General features: G+C 32.2%; 1 protein-coding gene across 1 annotated transcript in view; it reads right to left on the bottom strand.

Annotated features, from left to right (window-relative positions):
* MPDZ (multiple PDZ domain crumbs cell polarity complex component) overlaps positions 1–16616 on the bottom strand; it is a 215033-nt gene that overhangs the window by 105120 nt on the left and 93297 nt on the right. Inside the window, exons 17-19 of the mRNA XM_051970827.1 lie at positions 14568–14777; positions 11535–11651; positions 7529–7690 (exon numbers count right to left, since the gene is read on the bottom strand). Of these exons, the coding sequence (XP_051826787.1) occupies positions 7529–7690; positions 11535–11651; positions 14568–14777 (489 nt within the window). The remainder of the gene's footprint in view (positions 1–7528; positions 7691–11534; positions 11652–14567; positions 14778–16616) is intronic.

The following is a 16616-nucleotide window of genomic DNA, read 5'->3' as shown; positions in this document are numbered from 1 at the left end:
CATGAGTGGAGCATGGTAATGCCCTATTTCGAAAGAGAAGTGGATTCAGAAGGAAAAATAATGAGTTCCATTTTGTACACATTTAGGGTATAAAATAACAAGAGACATCCAGATATAAATAATCAGTAGGCAGCTGGCAACATAAGCATGTAGTACAAGGGTAAAATAAAGACTGGATTAGAAATTTGGGTGCTATCTACATTTTTGCTAATGAAATAATATAAATATTGAATATAGACGCATCAAATTGTATAGCAACCAAATGTTCAAAGGAATGGATAATGGAAATGTTTCAAAGATCTGGACACTAAAGCACTCATTCCCAGGTTCAAAGGACCAGCTTTAAAGCAGCATAGGACCTTTGAGTTCATTTAGTCTAAGGGTGGGGAACATCCAATTTGCAGGATGTATAAGGTCTACAAAATCATTTGGTGTGGCTCTGCCAAGACAATCACAAGCAACATTGCCCCTGTAACATTTCCCCATCAAAACTTAATAAATCTTGCATAAATATAAAAAAAGAGGAAAATATAGATTAAAACAGGAAGCTGGAAAACTGGATTTGATAGACTAATGAAGATTATTGGAAGGGAATGGTCAACATTTTATTTTCACAAATTGAAAATGAATGAAGTAAAATGTTGAAGGTATTTCCTATCAAGATTTACAGAATTATATCCAAGGATTGTACTTTTGTGATTTAATTAATTGAGAGTTTGTGTCATCATAAATATTTCAACAAAATTTACTAATAAAAAAGCAGAGTTTATAGTTGAATCATTGAAACCTGTAGAAGCAGATACTTGTGGAACTCTTAAACTTTCAAAAAAATTTTCCCTATGAAAAAAACTTGGATTTTTATTTATTTACTTTTAAGTTTCAATTTACTATTTATTTTCTTTTTGTAAGTTTATTTTAAAAATAAATGCATAAGTAGTTTTCAACATTCATTCCTGCAAAACCTTGTATTTCAATTTTTTTAACTCACTTCCTTCCCCCCATCTTACTTCCTTTAGATGGCAAGTAATTCATTATATGTTAAATTTGCAATTCTTCCATACATATTTCTACAATTATCATGCTGCACAAGAAAAATCAGATCAAAAAGGGAAAAAATGAGAAAGAAAACAAAAAGCAAGCAAACAACAACAAAACAAATGAAAATATGGTCGTGATCCACTCTCAATCCTCACAGTCTTTTCTCTGGATGCAGATAGCTCTCTTCATCACAAGTCCACTGGAATAGGCCTAAATCACCTCATTAATGAAAAGAGCCATGTCAATCAGAATTGATTATCCTATAATCAATATTATTATTGATTATTGCTGTGTGCAATGTTCTCATAGTTCTATTTACTTCACTTAGCATCAGTTCAAGTAAGTCACTGCAGGCCTTTCTGAATCATCCTACTCATTGTTTCTTATAGAATAATAATATTCCATAACATCCATATACCATAACTTATTCAGTCATTCTCCAACTAATGGGCATCCACTCAGTTTCCAGTTTCTTGTTACAATAGACAAGGCTGCTACTAACATTTTTGCACATATGGGTCCTTTTCTTTTTTTTTATGATCTCTTTGGGATATAGGCCTAGTAGAGGCTGGATTAAAGAGTATGCACAATTCGATAGCCCTTTGGACAAACTTCTAAATTGCTCTGCAGAATGGTTGCTCAGTTCACAACTTAACCAACAATGTATCAGTGTCCTAGTTTTCCCACATTTCCTCTAACATTCATTAGCTTTTCCTATCATTTTAATCAAAGAGTTGTGTAGTTGTAGCTCAGAGCTCAAAGTTGCCTCAATTTGCATTTCTCTGATTAATAGTGATTTAAAGCATTTTTCATAGGACTAGAAATTGTTTAAATTTCTCTATTTGAAAATTGTTCATATCATTTGACCATTTATCAGTTGGAGAATAGCTTATATTCTTTATATGGATTTATTTTGTATCCTGCAACTTTGCTAACGTTGTGGATTATTTCTAATAAATAGCTTTTTATTAGAATCTCTGGGGTTCTCTGAGTATAACATCATATCATCTGCAGAATGATAATTTGGTTTCTTCATTATCTAGTCTAATTCCTTTAATCTCTTTCTAAACTCTTATTGCCAAAGCTAACATTTCTAATACAATATTGAATAGCAATGGTGATAATGGGCAAACTTGTTTCACTCCTGATCTTATTGGAAATGGTTCCACTTCAATAAAAAGTCGAGAATCTCAAGGGAATTAATGAAAAAAAAAAATCAAATGAAGGTAGCCTAGCTGTACCTGATCTAAAATTATATTATAAAGCAGCAGTCACCAAAACCATTTGGTATTGGCTAAGAAATAGATTAGTTGATCAGTGGAAAAGGTTAGGTTCACAAGACAGAATAGTCAACTATAGCAATCTAGTTCAACAAACCCAAAGATCCTAACTTTTGGGATAAGAATTCATTATGTGATAAAAACTTCTGGGATTACTGGAAATTAGTATGGCAGAAATTAGGCATGGACCCACACTTAACACCATATACCAAGATAAGATCAAAATGGGTCCATGACCTAGGCATAAAGAACAAGATTATAAATAAAGTAAAGGAACGTAGGATAGTTTATCTCTCAGACTTGCGGAGGAGAAAGAAATTTGTGACCAAAGATGAACTAGAGACCATTACTGATCACAAAATAGAAAACTTTGATTATATCAAATTAAAAAGCCTTTGTACAAACAAAACAAATGCAAACAAGATTAGAAGGGAAGCAACAAACTGGGAAAACATCTTCACAGTTAAAGGTTCTAATAAAGGCCTCATTTCCAAAATATATAGAGAACTGACTCAAATTTATAAGAAATTAAGCCATTCTCCAATTGATAAATGGTCAAAGGATATGAACAGACAATTTTCAGATGATGAAATTGAAACTATTACCACTCATATGAAAGAGTGTTCCAAATCATTATTGATCAGAGAAATGCAAATTAAGACAATTCTATCTCCATTACACACTTGTCAGATTGGCTAAGATGACAGGAAAAAATAATGATGAATGTTGGAGGGGATGTGGGAAAACTGGGATACTGATGCATTGTTGGTGGAGTTGTGAATGAATCCAACCATTCTGGAGAGCAATCTGGAATTATGCCCAAAAAGTTATCAAACTGTGCATACCCTTTGATCCAGCAGTGTTATTTCTGGGCTTATATCCCAAAGAAATACTAAAGAAGGAAAAGGGACCTGTATGTGCCAAAATGTTTGTGGCAGCCCTGTTTGTAGTGGCTAGAAACTAGAAATTGAATGGATGTCCATCAATTGGAGAATGGCTGGGTAAATTGTGGTATATGAATGTTATGGAATATTATTGTTCTGTAAGAAATGACCAGCAGGATGAATACAGAGAGTCTTGGAGAGACTTACATGAACTGATGCTAAGTGAAATGAGCAGAACTAGGAGATCATTATACACTTCAACAACGATATTGTATGAGGATGTATTATGTTGGAAGTGGATTTCTTTGACAAAGAGACCTGAGTTTCAATTGATAAATGATGGACAGAAGCAGCTACATCCAAAGAAAGAACACTGGAAAATGAATGTGAACTATTTGCATTTTTGTTTTTCTTCCCAGGTTATTTTTACCTTCTGAATACAATCTCCCTATGCAACAAGAGAACTGTTTGGTTCTGCAAACATATATTGTATCTAGGATATACTGCAACATATCTAACATATATAGGACTGCTTGCCATCTAGGAGAGGGGGTGGAGGGAGGGAAGGGAAAAATCGGAACAGAAGTAAGTGCAAGGGATAATGTTGTAAAAAAATTACCCTGGCATGCATTCTGTCAATATAAAGTTATTATTAAATAAAATAAAATATAAAAAAAGAGAGAGGCCAGTTTTCTGCTTCCCTTCTAATCCTGTCTGCATTGTGCAAACAAATGCTTGTTTATACAAAACTTTTTAATTCAACATAATCAAAAATTATCTATTTTGTATTCCATAATGTATTCTATTTCTTCTTTGACTATAATTTTTTTTCTTTCTCCACAGATCTGAGAGATATACTATCCTTTGTTTTCTAATTGTTTTTAGTATCACTCTTTATATATATCTCATGAATCCATGTTGACCTTATCTTGGGACAGAATGTTAGGTGTGGGTCAATACCTAGTTTCTACCATACTAATTTCTATTTTCCCAGCAATTTTTGTCAAATAATGAGTTCTTCCAGAAGCTGGGATCTTTAGGTGACTAGATTAGTCACTGAAGTCCAGTGGTGAGGCAAAAGTCAAAATGAATGATGATGGCCTGGAATGCAATGGATGACCTTGACATCTTTGATGTCTAACCAAGCTGTCAGTGTTCCACAGCACCTGCTCTAGCTGCCTGAATTGCCATTGGAACAAACTAACCCCATTTGTCCATTCCAGTAGAGGAAATCTTCACATGTTTGGGGTAGACATCCCTCTAGCTCATTAAGAGGTTCAAGGTCTGTCAATCATTATCAAGCTGGTTCAGCCTGTCTATTGAGACAATTTACCAGGGTGTGGCTGCTGCACATCCTACATTTTCTTGGAGACACAGGTGAGAATGGGTGACAAGAGGACACTAAAGATAGATGAGCAGCCCTGGGAAGGACTCAGCAATTCCTCCCTGAATACCCCATATGTTGTTCAGTATTTTATCCCAGTACTTTATGCAATTATTTTTTAAATAATTAAAAATTTTAATTCTGTGCCTTATTTAAAAAAAAAAAACTAAGAAAATCCAAAGTAAGATAAATTGAAATATTGAAGAAATTGATGACCATTCTACATAAGGGTTAGTTGAAAGAAATAAGCATATTTTGCCTGTACAAGGGAAGACTTAGGGAGAACATGATAACATTTTTCAAGTATTTAAAGGGCTATAGTATATGGAACAAGAATAATACTTGACTTTCTTGGCATGAGAACAAAATATTTGCAATATTTGAAAGTTGCTGACAAGCAATTTTGAATATAATACGAAGGGAAAACTTTAACAATGAGACTTCATATCTTTTGTAGTAGCAAAGAACCGGAAACAACATACTTAATTGCCCATTGACTAATAAATAGCTAAATACATTGTGATACATTGATATAATAAAATATTACTGAATCATAAGAAATGATAATTATGAAGAATACAGAAAGACAAGAAAGATTTATTGCACTGTTGCAAAGTAATGCAAGCAGTACTAGGAAAGCAACACAGAACATAAAAATAGCAATGCAAACAGAAAGAACAATAAACAAACAAAATGAAACAATGACTATGAGTGGTTCTTAAATACAGAAGAGAAGAGAAGAGCCCTCATTTCTTTGCAGGAATAGGAAACAGACAACACTGAATATCAACTGTATGTTAGACTCAAATGATATTGATTATGTTTGCTAAACTGTCTCCCCCTACAATTTCTTTTTTTAAATTACTCCTGCAGAGAATGAAAGACAAGTGGAAATGAAGATGATATAAAAAGAAAACACACTAATAAATTAAAAAAAAAACTGAACAGAAAGCCTTAGCAGATCCATTAGAGAACTTCAAAGTAGAGACTAGACAACTGTTTAGTAGTGATGCTTTGGAGACAATTACTCCTTAAATTAAATTAACTTTGAACTCCTCAACAAATATAATACCCTCTTATCTATTATCAAAAAAATTTTTGACATTTTTTCCATTTATTAAAAAAAAAAAAAACTGGCCCAAATACAATACAATTGTCAAGATCACTATGGTTCATGAACTGTTCTGCTATCAAAAAATAATTAAATTGAATACTGGCAGAAATTTCTTAGTGTGTTTTTAAATAGTCTCATTAATGTATTCTTTGCTATTTTCTTATTTACTTATTTCATCTAATAGGCCAGCTTGCCAAATTACATTGCAACAAAGGAGTAAACTGCTCAGAAAGAAAAGGAAAAAAAGAGAGAGAGAGGAAAACATAAGACTTTGGTAAGCCAATATGTTGTTCTGCATACTGCCAGCATGTCCTGTAAAATATATGCTTCTCAGTATGCAGATAGTGTAATCCCTTTAAGTAACAATTACTAAGTTAAACAATGCAATCTGTCCCACTGGCATGAAGAAGTGTGTTGTGTTGTGGATTAGGAGATTCCATTAGGAGATGAACTCAGATTCCAGCCCTAAGGCCAGTAAAGACTGAACCTATTCCAGGAAGAATATAACTAGATAGTCTCAGGTGTGGTGATATAGGAGCAGCTGCTCTATTCAAGATGAGACCTTGCAAACCAATCCAAGGAAATTGCCCAGCATCATTTGCAGTGATAACAGGTGCAGCTTGAATATGGGAGGGGGATCTTTGAGAAGGCTCTGGCCAAAAATTAATGAATAACTAAAAAGGAAAATGCCACAATCTATGCCACAATTTATATACATGCATGCATGCACATGTACAAACGTGTGTGTGTGCATGAGTGCATGCACACACACACACACACACACACATACACACATATCCCAAGGATAATATCAATGAGCTATTTTTTTAGTCTTCATGATAGTTTAAAGCCATGTTTTCGTGACATTTTAATAACATCCTTGGAGGCTTTTATTTCACACTACCATCAAATGTAGTGCAGAGGAAATAACCTTAAACTTTAACAAGTCCAATTTCTTCATTTTATAAAACAAATATTGAGAACAGGCAGTTCAATTGACTAGCACAGAGTCATAAATGTAAGTGAAAAACTAGGGCCCAAACTTCAGTTCTTTGGTTTGAATGGGTGTTTTTCCCATTGGTATGCTACCTTCCATAGTATGAAGTGTTTTTAATCCTAATTCAACAAATAATGACTACTTGCTGAATTGAATCAGAATCAAAAATATTTAGGGAAAAAAGCATGGAACAGAAGAAAATAGGATTCAGACTCTAGAATGCCATCTGCCTACACAGGCCCAATTAGGTAAGTAAGCTCTTTGTTCTTGTTCTTCACCTTGACTATAGATATACAAAATCATTTCATTTTGAAACACCCTGAAGCTTAAAAATAAAGCAATTATAACCACAAATTTCCCTGAAAAGACTATGTCTCATACCACACATAGTATGGCATATTACACAAATATAGAAATACAAGAAATGTTTTTATATATCATTAAGAAATCAATTTCGTAATCATTTATTTGTGAAATGACTATTTCATTATTTCTTCAGAAGGATGAAAGCACAATTGGTATTTTTCAAATTTTCTTCAAATATTTTATCCTTCCGGGTAAGTGAAAAAAAAATCATGGCTTTGAACCCTTGTGTGCCTGTCACACTGTCTCACAGATATTAGATATAAACAGTGTGTTACTGATCTAAGAGGTATCCAATCAACGCTCCCTAATGAAATTGTGCTTTAATCTGATAATGAAGCCATGAGCAGATGGAACTGCAGAAACAGAAAGCCTCTACACTGAATTCAGCAGCCAGACATAAACATTGATCTTCAAATAATCATAATAAAGGTTTCCCTTATCAATAAAATTACATTTTTTTTTTACCTTAGGAGGAGATGATGGAATAGAAAGGCTATAATTCAGACCACTGCTGCAGGCACTGCCATGGAAAGCTAACATTGAGGTTTGGAAGGCATCCTCGTCCTCAGGAGAATACTGAGACTGGAAGGTAGATTCATCTGCTAAGTCTGCCTCATTTGCGTCCACCTAGCAATAAATATAATTGCATCAGTCTGAATATCTGTCTTATCACATATGTTCCCAACATTTGCCAGCTAAGGGTAAAATGCATCCTGTTACTATTCTCATTTTTAATCTTTGTTATGCACAGAATCTTTGATATATCAAGCATTGGCTAATGCAACAGAACAAGGAAAAGCTGACAACCAGGAGCAGAGGGTGCTAACATTAAGTGTCACAACTGTATGACTTCATTTCATTAATAATAGAGTCAATGTATTCTTTTTTTCCGCTAACAATATTTAGCAAAAGGCTTTGATGCCATTTCTAAGTTTAAAGTAGTTGTATAAATTAAGCATAATTTGTTTTCTAATTCATATTTTTAAAAGCACCATCTCCTCCTAAGATTATAATGAAACACAATTTTTTTCTTTTTTAAAACCTTCATTCTTAATAATTTGCAAAGTTGCACTGAAGCAATAGTTTTCAAAACTATTAAACAAGAATATTTTAAAATATACTTTGAGTCCAGAAACCTTTCAATGATCAAGACAATGACCAAATTTGGTATTTGTAAGAACCCACAGAAGGGATTAATGCTAATCCTACAATGCTAATCTTGAACACAATTCCTAATCCAGACCCAGTGAAGCAAGATCATAAAGTGGAATAGAAAGCAAGAACTCTCCACAAGGTGGTGAAACACCACTTTCTTTCCCTCTGCAACTCAACTCTTCTTGGTTGATAACCCCAGTAACTTTTCATTTCTAGCTTTCTTTTGTATGTTCTCTTCTCCCATTAGACTGTAATAATCTTGAGAGCAGGGACTTATCTATATTCCCAATGCTTAACATAGGACCTGACATGGTAAGTGCTTATAATAAATTGAATGAGACTGTGACATATGAGAAAGACAGTTAACTTTTCTGTGGTTGGAGGAAAGAGAAAAGTTATATGGTGATGATGGAAAGAAACAGAAGAATAAAAGAGTAGAGTTTGCAGACTCATAAGATTTTAGAGTAAAAAGAGACCTTAGTCTAAACTCCTTATTTTTACAAATAAGGAAATTAAATTGTGGATTTTATACCAGTAAATGATCTTAGAGGACTAGAAAACTAGGTCAATTCCTATTAGTGAGGAGGTAAAGGATATGATTGGGAGTACAGTGTCTTGACAATCTCCCCCCTTAGGCCTCACAAAGTATTTCATAGGATTCTAATCCATTTCATGTTGCATATTATTGCTTTCTGTTGGTATCTTATATCCTTCTTATCCTGAGCTCTTTGAAAATTAGACCTATGTTTTATATGTTCCCTATCATGATGCTCTTCATATAGTAGGCCTATAGTAAATTATGCTGTTACCATAGGTTAGAAATTGCCATTAATAACATTTCACATACATAGAATGAAGCAGAGATTATTTACTGAAAAAGAAAAAAAAATGCTGCTCCTAGGGAACAAAAAATTTGAATTACTTAGTAATAATCTTTCAGTTTTTAAATATTTCACTCACAGATATATCACAGGATTTCAGAAGAAACAGAGTATATTTTTTAAAAGTAAATTTTGTGGTGGTATAATAATTGTTACCTCTTTTAAACTCTGCTTTATGTTTCATATTTGCATTATTGTTTCCTCTGCTAAGGAAATCTTGAATTTCTACATACAAACAGGCCTGATCTGATTTTATATAATTGGTTCCAAGAAAACACATTAGATGAAACAACATTACAGAGAACTAATTTGTTATTTAGTTATCAATTCTATAAAAAAGAGCAGAGACGTAAGCTTTTGTTTCTGGAATTTTTGTTTGTCTGTTTTGTCTTTTGAGCAAATAGACAATCAGTTATAGGTATCCTTGGAAGATTAAACTAAGGATTTTATAGGCAGAAGAAGTGATGTTACCTTTGGCTTTATTTATATAGAGATAAAGGACAAGAACTGAATCTATGATTTCACTGAAATGGGGAACATCTTTATCCAGGTCAGTACATCCTCTACAATTTCTAGTCTCAAAGAATTCGTTATGGGAGTGAAAAGATAAGTAACTTATATAATGTCACACTGTCAGTATGTGTCAAAGGCAGAAACTGAACTCAGATCTTTGTCTTTAATGGTGCTACTGCAGCATAATAGTGGCAGAAGGAAGATGACTTACTTTATGCCTGCCATTTATTCCTGAAAATCTGCTGTTTTGGATATCATATGATTATGATAGTAGAATTCTTCTCAGAAAAGAAATTTTGTTTTATCATAGAACACATAAAGAGTCACTGAAAAATGATAAGGGACAAGTCATTCCAGAGTAGAATGGAGTAAGTATATTGTTATCCTTGCATTAAAATACTTTTAAAAGAAAGGTTTTTTTGTCTACATCAATTAAGCTTCAGAGTTTGCAAAGTTCAATAAATGTGTATATCCGCTTATAATATATTGATATAATGAAATGAAAAGATAGGTGTTACAAGTATCTCACACATGGTAGTATATACATATAATAGATATTTTTTTCAATTGAATTGAACTAAACTTACAACAGACATGTGAATACAAGATTGATTATGAAAAGACTTTTTTTAAAGCTTATTTAAATGTTACCATGGTATAATTTATATATATATATTTTTGGTATAATTTATTCTTGAGGAATTCCCATGGTCCACAGTAATTTCTATACTTAAAAGGTCTCTCTTTTTAAATACAAACTCCTCAGTCTCAAAATTACATGTAAAATTATTCATAGACTGACTACAAACTGTCTTTCAAAATGATCCCAAATTCCTCATTTTAAACACTCTCTATTGTAGCCAAGCTGAACTATATAACTATAACTATTCACTTCCTACTTCCCATCTCTCATTCCAACATTTTCTTTTAAAGTGAGCATCAGCATAGAAACATGTAATGGAAGATTCTGAGACTATAATAATTTATGCTTTTATTTAAAGGAAGAAATTTAGATGACCAAAAGTAGGTTAAAATATACAATGAAGTATTTAATATATTCAAAAGCATATGCCAAAGATGGGTTTATTATATATGAGTGGTTTCAAAAAGATATTCAATTCCAATATAGTATAAGACATTAGATCAAATCTCTATTTAAGTATGACAAATGTATGCCAAAGGAAAAAAAAAAGTTAGCTGGAAAGACAATCTAGACTTTAGTACTAAGAGTACTATTAAATTTATCTATTATATACTTCCTTTCTTCAAGGGCAGAGTGAACAGAAAGTCTTCTACTTAATTTTTACACCAAAGCATCAAGACTTACTTTGATAATTATACAAAGCATGAGATTTCTCTCCCTTCCCTCCTTTTGTCAGCTTCCTTGTCCATAAAGAGAAGCAAACTTATATGATTTGTGCATGCCATATCACACAATAAATGACTGGTTCCTTTTTTCTAATACAGTTTTGCTGATTAATCTGTATTGAACTGCAAACCTCATGATAGCAATAAGAAAATATAGCTAATATACCTTAAAGAGACTGATAGTGATAAGAAAAGAAAGATCAAGAATATCAATTTTAGAAAACTTGAGAGTAAAGTTATATTATATCTTAATATGCTATTAATTATATTTTCCCCTCAAATATCAGAAAATTAATTTTACACATCACACACATACATATACATACACACATATATTATATGTATATTATATACTTATATGTATATCTTCGTATCTCATCTTTAAGAACTTTATGGCAGGAGTAGGATGAATTGGCCAGGCTTACAGTTTTTAAAATCAAATTAGCAAAGAATTAGCACAAGCCTATTACATTAGTCTATTACAATGCTCAGCAAAGCAATCATTTAAGCCAAGAAAGGACTCAAAAAAGGCTTGGTAAGTTTGGGGCACTGACCAGAACTACCTCAGCATGGAAGAGGGCTATATCAGTTGGCCCTTCCTCCTCAAATGAGTATGCTGTGTAGAAAAAGGGATCTTCCTTAGCAGAAACATAACCTTCTTCTGGTGAAAGCTGCAGAAAGAATGAAGCTCAGAGTTGGATGAATAACCATTGAAAAGGACATGCAAAGAGAGACACACTGGGGAAGATTTAAAAATTTTTTTTTTTTAAATTTGACAAACATCAACAAATATAAACATTTCCATATACAAAGAACATAAAAGATGATTTCATATGAAAAAGCCATATTTCTTCATATTTTTGAGTATATTTTAAACTTACTGTAGTAGTTTCAACACTGCCTTCCTTGCCCAAGCCCCCTTCTAAAGTTATTCTGCTCTCTTCTCTGTTTTTTTTGAAACATTTCTTTTCTTCTTTTCTGAAAGTCATTATGTTCCCTCCTCTGCACAATGTTCCCTTCTCAAAACAAAAATCCACCCCACCCCAACTTATAGCAAAAAAATAATAATAATAAAAAGTCAAAAGTCCAATGAATTCATAAAGGAAAATGCTTTCCATAAACCAAATAAAGAACTGATGGACTCTGAATGCAGATTGAAGTATATTTTTCACTTTAATCTTTTTCATAGTTTTTTTTTTTTGTTGTTGTTGTTGTTTATCTGCTTTTTTCACAACTGTGACTAATATGGAAATATGTTTTACATGATAGCACATATATAAACTATATCAAACTACCACCTTCAGAAAAAAAGGATGAGAGAAATGGAGGAAGAAACATTTGAAATGCAAAATCTTGAAAAAAAGAATCCTAAAAATTACATGTCAAGAATGACATGTAATTATAGGGAAAAAATAAAATATTATTTAAAAAAAAACAGTTAAGAAAAATAAATCAATCCCTTGGCCATGTCTGAAAACCTGTCTATTCTGTACATTTAGTATTTACAGGGATTTTCAACAATGGAAAAGAAAACAATCCTGATTCTAAAAAGAAATTATTCAATAAATAATTACAAATACTGGTTTTATAAAAGTCATCCTTCACTTATTATTTAATGAATTTATAATCATAGATAATTTACCTCTAACATAACACAACATTCTTATTTTATCAGTTTTTAACATTTAAGTTCCATCAGTTTTTTTAAATCTTCTAATTTTTAAATTTAAATTATCTTAAAATATATAAAATAAATCTGGCTCCCAATTTAATCTATTAACCCTTCTGAATAAAGAATGACTATTAAAATTGAAACAAAACAATTTTTATGAAACAAAATGCTTTAGCACAGTGCAGAAGATTTTAAGAAAGCATGAAATTACAGTTTATTCAGCACAGTGTTTTGCACATAATAAGTCTACAAGAAATGCTTGTTTAACTTTCAAGTTGTTTTTTTTTCCCTTTTCATTTTTCAAGAAGCTTGTGAGTTAAAATTTGACTTTACTGTATGCCATGAGAGACACTTTGGGATACCCTGAACAATATAATGGAACTTCTCATTACAATAATAATGACTTGCATTTATATAACACTTTAAGTTTTGCAAATGTTTTTTGCATATATTATTTTATTTGACCCTCATAACCATCCTGCAAAGCAGGTGCTGTTTTACAGATGAGAAAGCTGAGATATAAAGAGGTTTAATGACTTGTTCCAAATTACATTGCTAGTAAATGTCTGAGTGGCTTCTGAAACTGCCAGCCAGCTATCCATTACAACAATGCTTGCCTCTTTTTATCCCCTAGCAACTCTCTAAATTACAGAAGTGTTATCATTGTGTATTATTTTGGGTACATTTTCCATATCCAGGATTTCTTGCTATAATAAAATCACAAGTTCACACCAAACACACACACACACACACACACCCTGTGTGTCCCTATTAAAAGAAAATCTCTACTGTGTGTATAGACCAGTATGATTAGAATGAAAGGCTTAATAATTCTACTGTACTTTGATTCTTGTTGGTAAAAAAAAAAAAAAAAAAAAAAAAAAACTGACAAAATGAATTTTTGTCAGTTACTGATATACTGGAATAATTTTCTAAATTAGTGCCTCAATGATTTTTTTTGTAATGTTATTTTCTTATCATAAGTAGTTAACATAATTAATTCTTACCATAATAATAATTATTCACAAACAACTTTTGGATAATATAAATTATCTGCCACATAACAGGCAGTTTGATAAGCATCCCTTTATGAATACAGTGGCATCTTTCTTTACAGATAAGTATTTATCCTTCATAATTGTAATATGTTGCATTAATGATTCTATTTAAATGATGGAGCAGCATTATAAAGTAATGGGTAGAAAGCTGGGCTCAGAACTCGAATTCAAGTGTCATCCCTGATAAACACTTAACATGTGTCTCTCAACAAGCCAGCCTCTCACTGCCCCTCAGAACGCTAAACTACACTCCCAACACTCTAGATTGCAAAGAAGGTGCCAATATGCATTAGAAGAAAGAGTTCCATCTTCTGGGATTTCCCTATATCAATACAATCATCACAAATGTAGTTTCTATCTTCTATTAAGTACTTTTGTATATAAATTGTTTCTATATGAGTATTGTCTTTCATCTTACATGTAAAATACTTTCCAGGTTACCTCACTTTAAGCAAATACAACATTTAATATTGCTTATTTTTCAACAAAAGTAAAATTTAAAGTTTCAAATTCATCTTGCTAGACAACTTTACACCTTATAAAATAATTCTTTAAATTATCCAGTTCTCTTCCTTTCACTAATTTAAACATTCATTATTTCATTGATCCCTAACATTCATTTGTAAAACTAATCATTAGTCAAAAAGGTTTACTTATGGGATTCTATTACTATCTCTCATTAGAAAATATATACATATAAAATAGTCACGCACGGTTAGTGTTTGGGTTTTTTCTGCTATTGATGGAAATTATTGTATAAATTAGTATACACAAAAGATAAGTTTTCATTCTTTAAGATATTATCAACATTTTCACTGGAAAAATGATATCAAAATCAATATAACCAAAATTCTTACAGGTAGGGGTTTAGTAACTCCAATTCTCACGATTCCTGAGGGTGCTCCTTTCAGAGCTTGTACTGCTTCTTCAAGACTTCCATTTTCCAAGTTAACATCATTGACAAACATAAGCCGGTCCCCTGGAAGAAGTCTTCCATCTTCTTCAGCAACACCACCAGGTACTAATGAGCGTATTACAATGACTGTACGAGCAGGGTCAACTGGATCCTTATGTAAAAAGAGCAAAAAACAGTGAGGCAGGGAAAGAAAAGTTTATTTAGAAAAACCCCTAATTTTAGGAATAATGGCTACATAATTATTTCAAGGATTTCTCTTTAAGTTTTTAAAAAAACATTCATTAACATGATCTTTACTATTTGGAATAAAGTTATCATAACTGTGTTGCAAATTGTTCATAGTTCTTTCTAGGTCTTATCCTTTATATTTATCTGTTAACTCAAAGGATTTATGATTTCCTCCCAAATAGGAAATGACCTCGTGAAATCATACATTTAGAAATGAATGGACCTTGGAGATTATTATATCCAATTTTGTTACTTTACAGATGAAGAGACAGAGATCTAATAAGGGTAAGTGAATTACCAAGGATCACAAAAATCACTGAAATCAGAAGCAGAATTAGAATTCAGGTCTTCCTGAATCCCAAAATCAATGCTAGATCCAGTATGCTACCTGGTTGCCCAATTGACAGAATGCAACTTCCTTATCTGCTCCTGATTTATCTGGCTTTCTTCTGGACTCTGATCAAACCACATCTTATTTTTGAGGCCTTTCTAGTCCTCTTTACTGTTACTATCTTTTCTATGAGACTACCTTCCTTTTATACTTTAATACTTTACATACATATATTATATATATATATATATATATATATATATTATACATATACATATACATTTATATATATATATATATATTGCTTGTTGCTTGTCTATTAGAATGTGGGATCCTTGAATGCAGTTTTTTGTATGTTTTTACATACAACACTTAGCACATAGTTGGCATTTAATAAATGCTTATGGACTAATTATATAAGATTTGGGGAATTGCTTGCACCATATATTCATTAATAAAGTGACTTGTCAGTGGTCAAAAAGCAAACTAAATATCTGAGGCAAAAATATGAAGCCAGGTATTTCAGAATTCAAGTTCAGCACTCTATCCACTAAACTATCTTGCCTTGCACATAGCAGAAGAAAAGTGTTTACAACAAATAAGTATGAGCAGCAAAACTACACTGTAACATTTGTCTTAGACCAAAGAAACATGAACATATTTTTATATAAAATAGCACAGTTAAAAACAATGTACCTAAAATACCCTTAGGCTGCAACCTTTCCTAAATTGTGCCTCATGGTTCTGCACTGTCAAATTCAGGAAAGAAACCATGCATCACAGAAAACATGATGGAATTCAGAGTTAATTGATCAGGGATGGATTAGCAAAGTAAGAGCAGAAAGGTCTGGTAGTTTCAAGTAGGGAATAAATTAAATATGCCCAATTAGATGTAATAGGAATAGCTGGGTCAAAGAAGGCCTAAGGTCAGTAATAAAGGAGGAAAATACACAGGGATCAAAAGGGAAGGTAAAATGAAATCCAGTTATATTTGGTCTATGGGATATCTGTGAATCACAGAAGTGGCACATTTCTTGTTCCAAAGAGGATAAACTTTAACTTTAACTTCTATTATAATTAGCAAAGCAAATGATCTAATGTACACAAAACATACATACAACTTTTGAGTATGGCTAAAAATGAGTGCTCATCTATGGGAAATAGAGGCAAAATTATCTGTTTTGCTTCTCTTCATCCCAGAAAATGACTATGAGGCTAAGATGTCTTTGAGGACTAAGTAAAACTTATGGCACCTTGAAAATATTCCTTAGATGCTCAAGCTGAAACACACTGCCACACATACACAGCTTCAGTGATTTCTGGATCTGAGAATGGATAAAGGGCTTTCTCCCTGTTCTTAGACTCAGGAACACTATGCCACATGCTACATCATAAAATCTATTTTGCCTGTGATAGTACTTTAAAACCATC

The sequence above is a fragment of the Antechinus flavipes genome, chromosome 1 (assembly GCF_016432865.1).
Source record: "Antechinus flavipes isolate AdamAnt ecotype Samford, QLD, Australia chromosome 1, AdamAnt_v2, whole genome shotgun sequence".
Classification (NCBI taxonomy): Eukaryota; Metazoa; Chordata; class Mammalia; order Dasyuromorphia; family Dasyuridae; genus Antechinus; species Antechinus flavipes.
The sequence above is the reverse complement of the archived record's forward strand: the minus strand, read 5'-3'. Positions and strand labels throughout refer to the sequence as shown.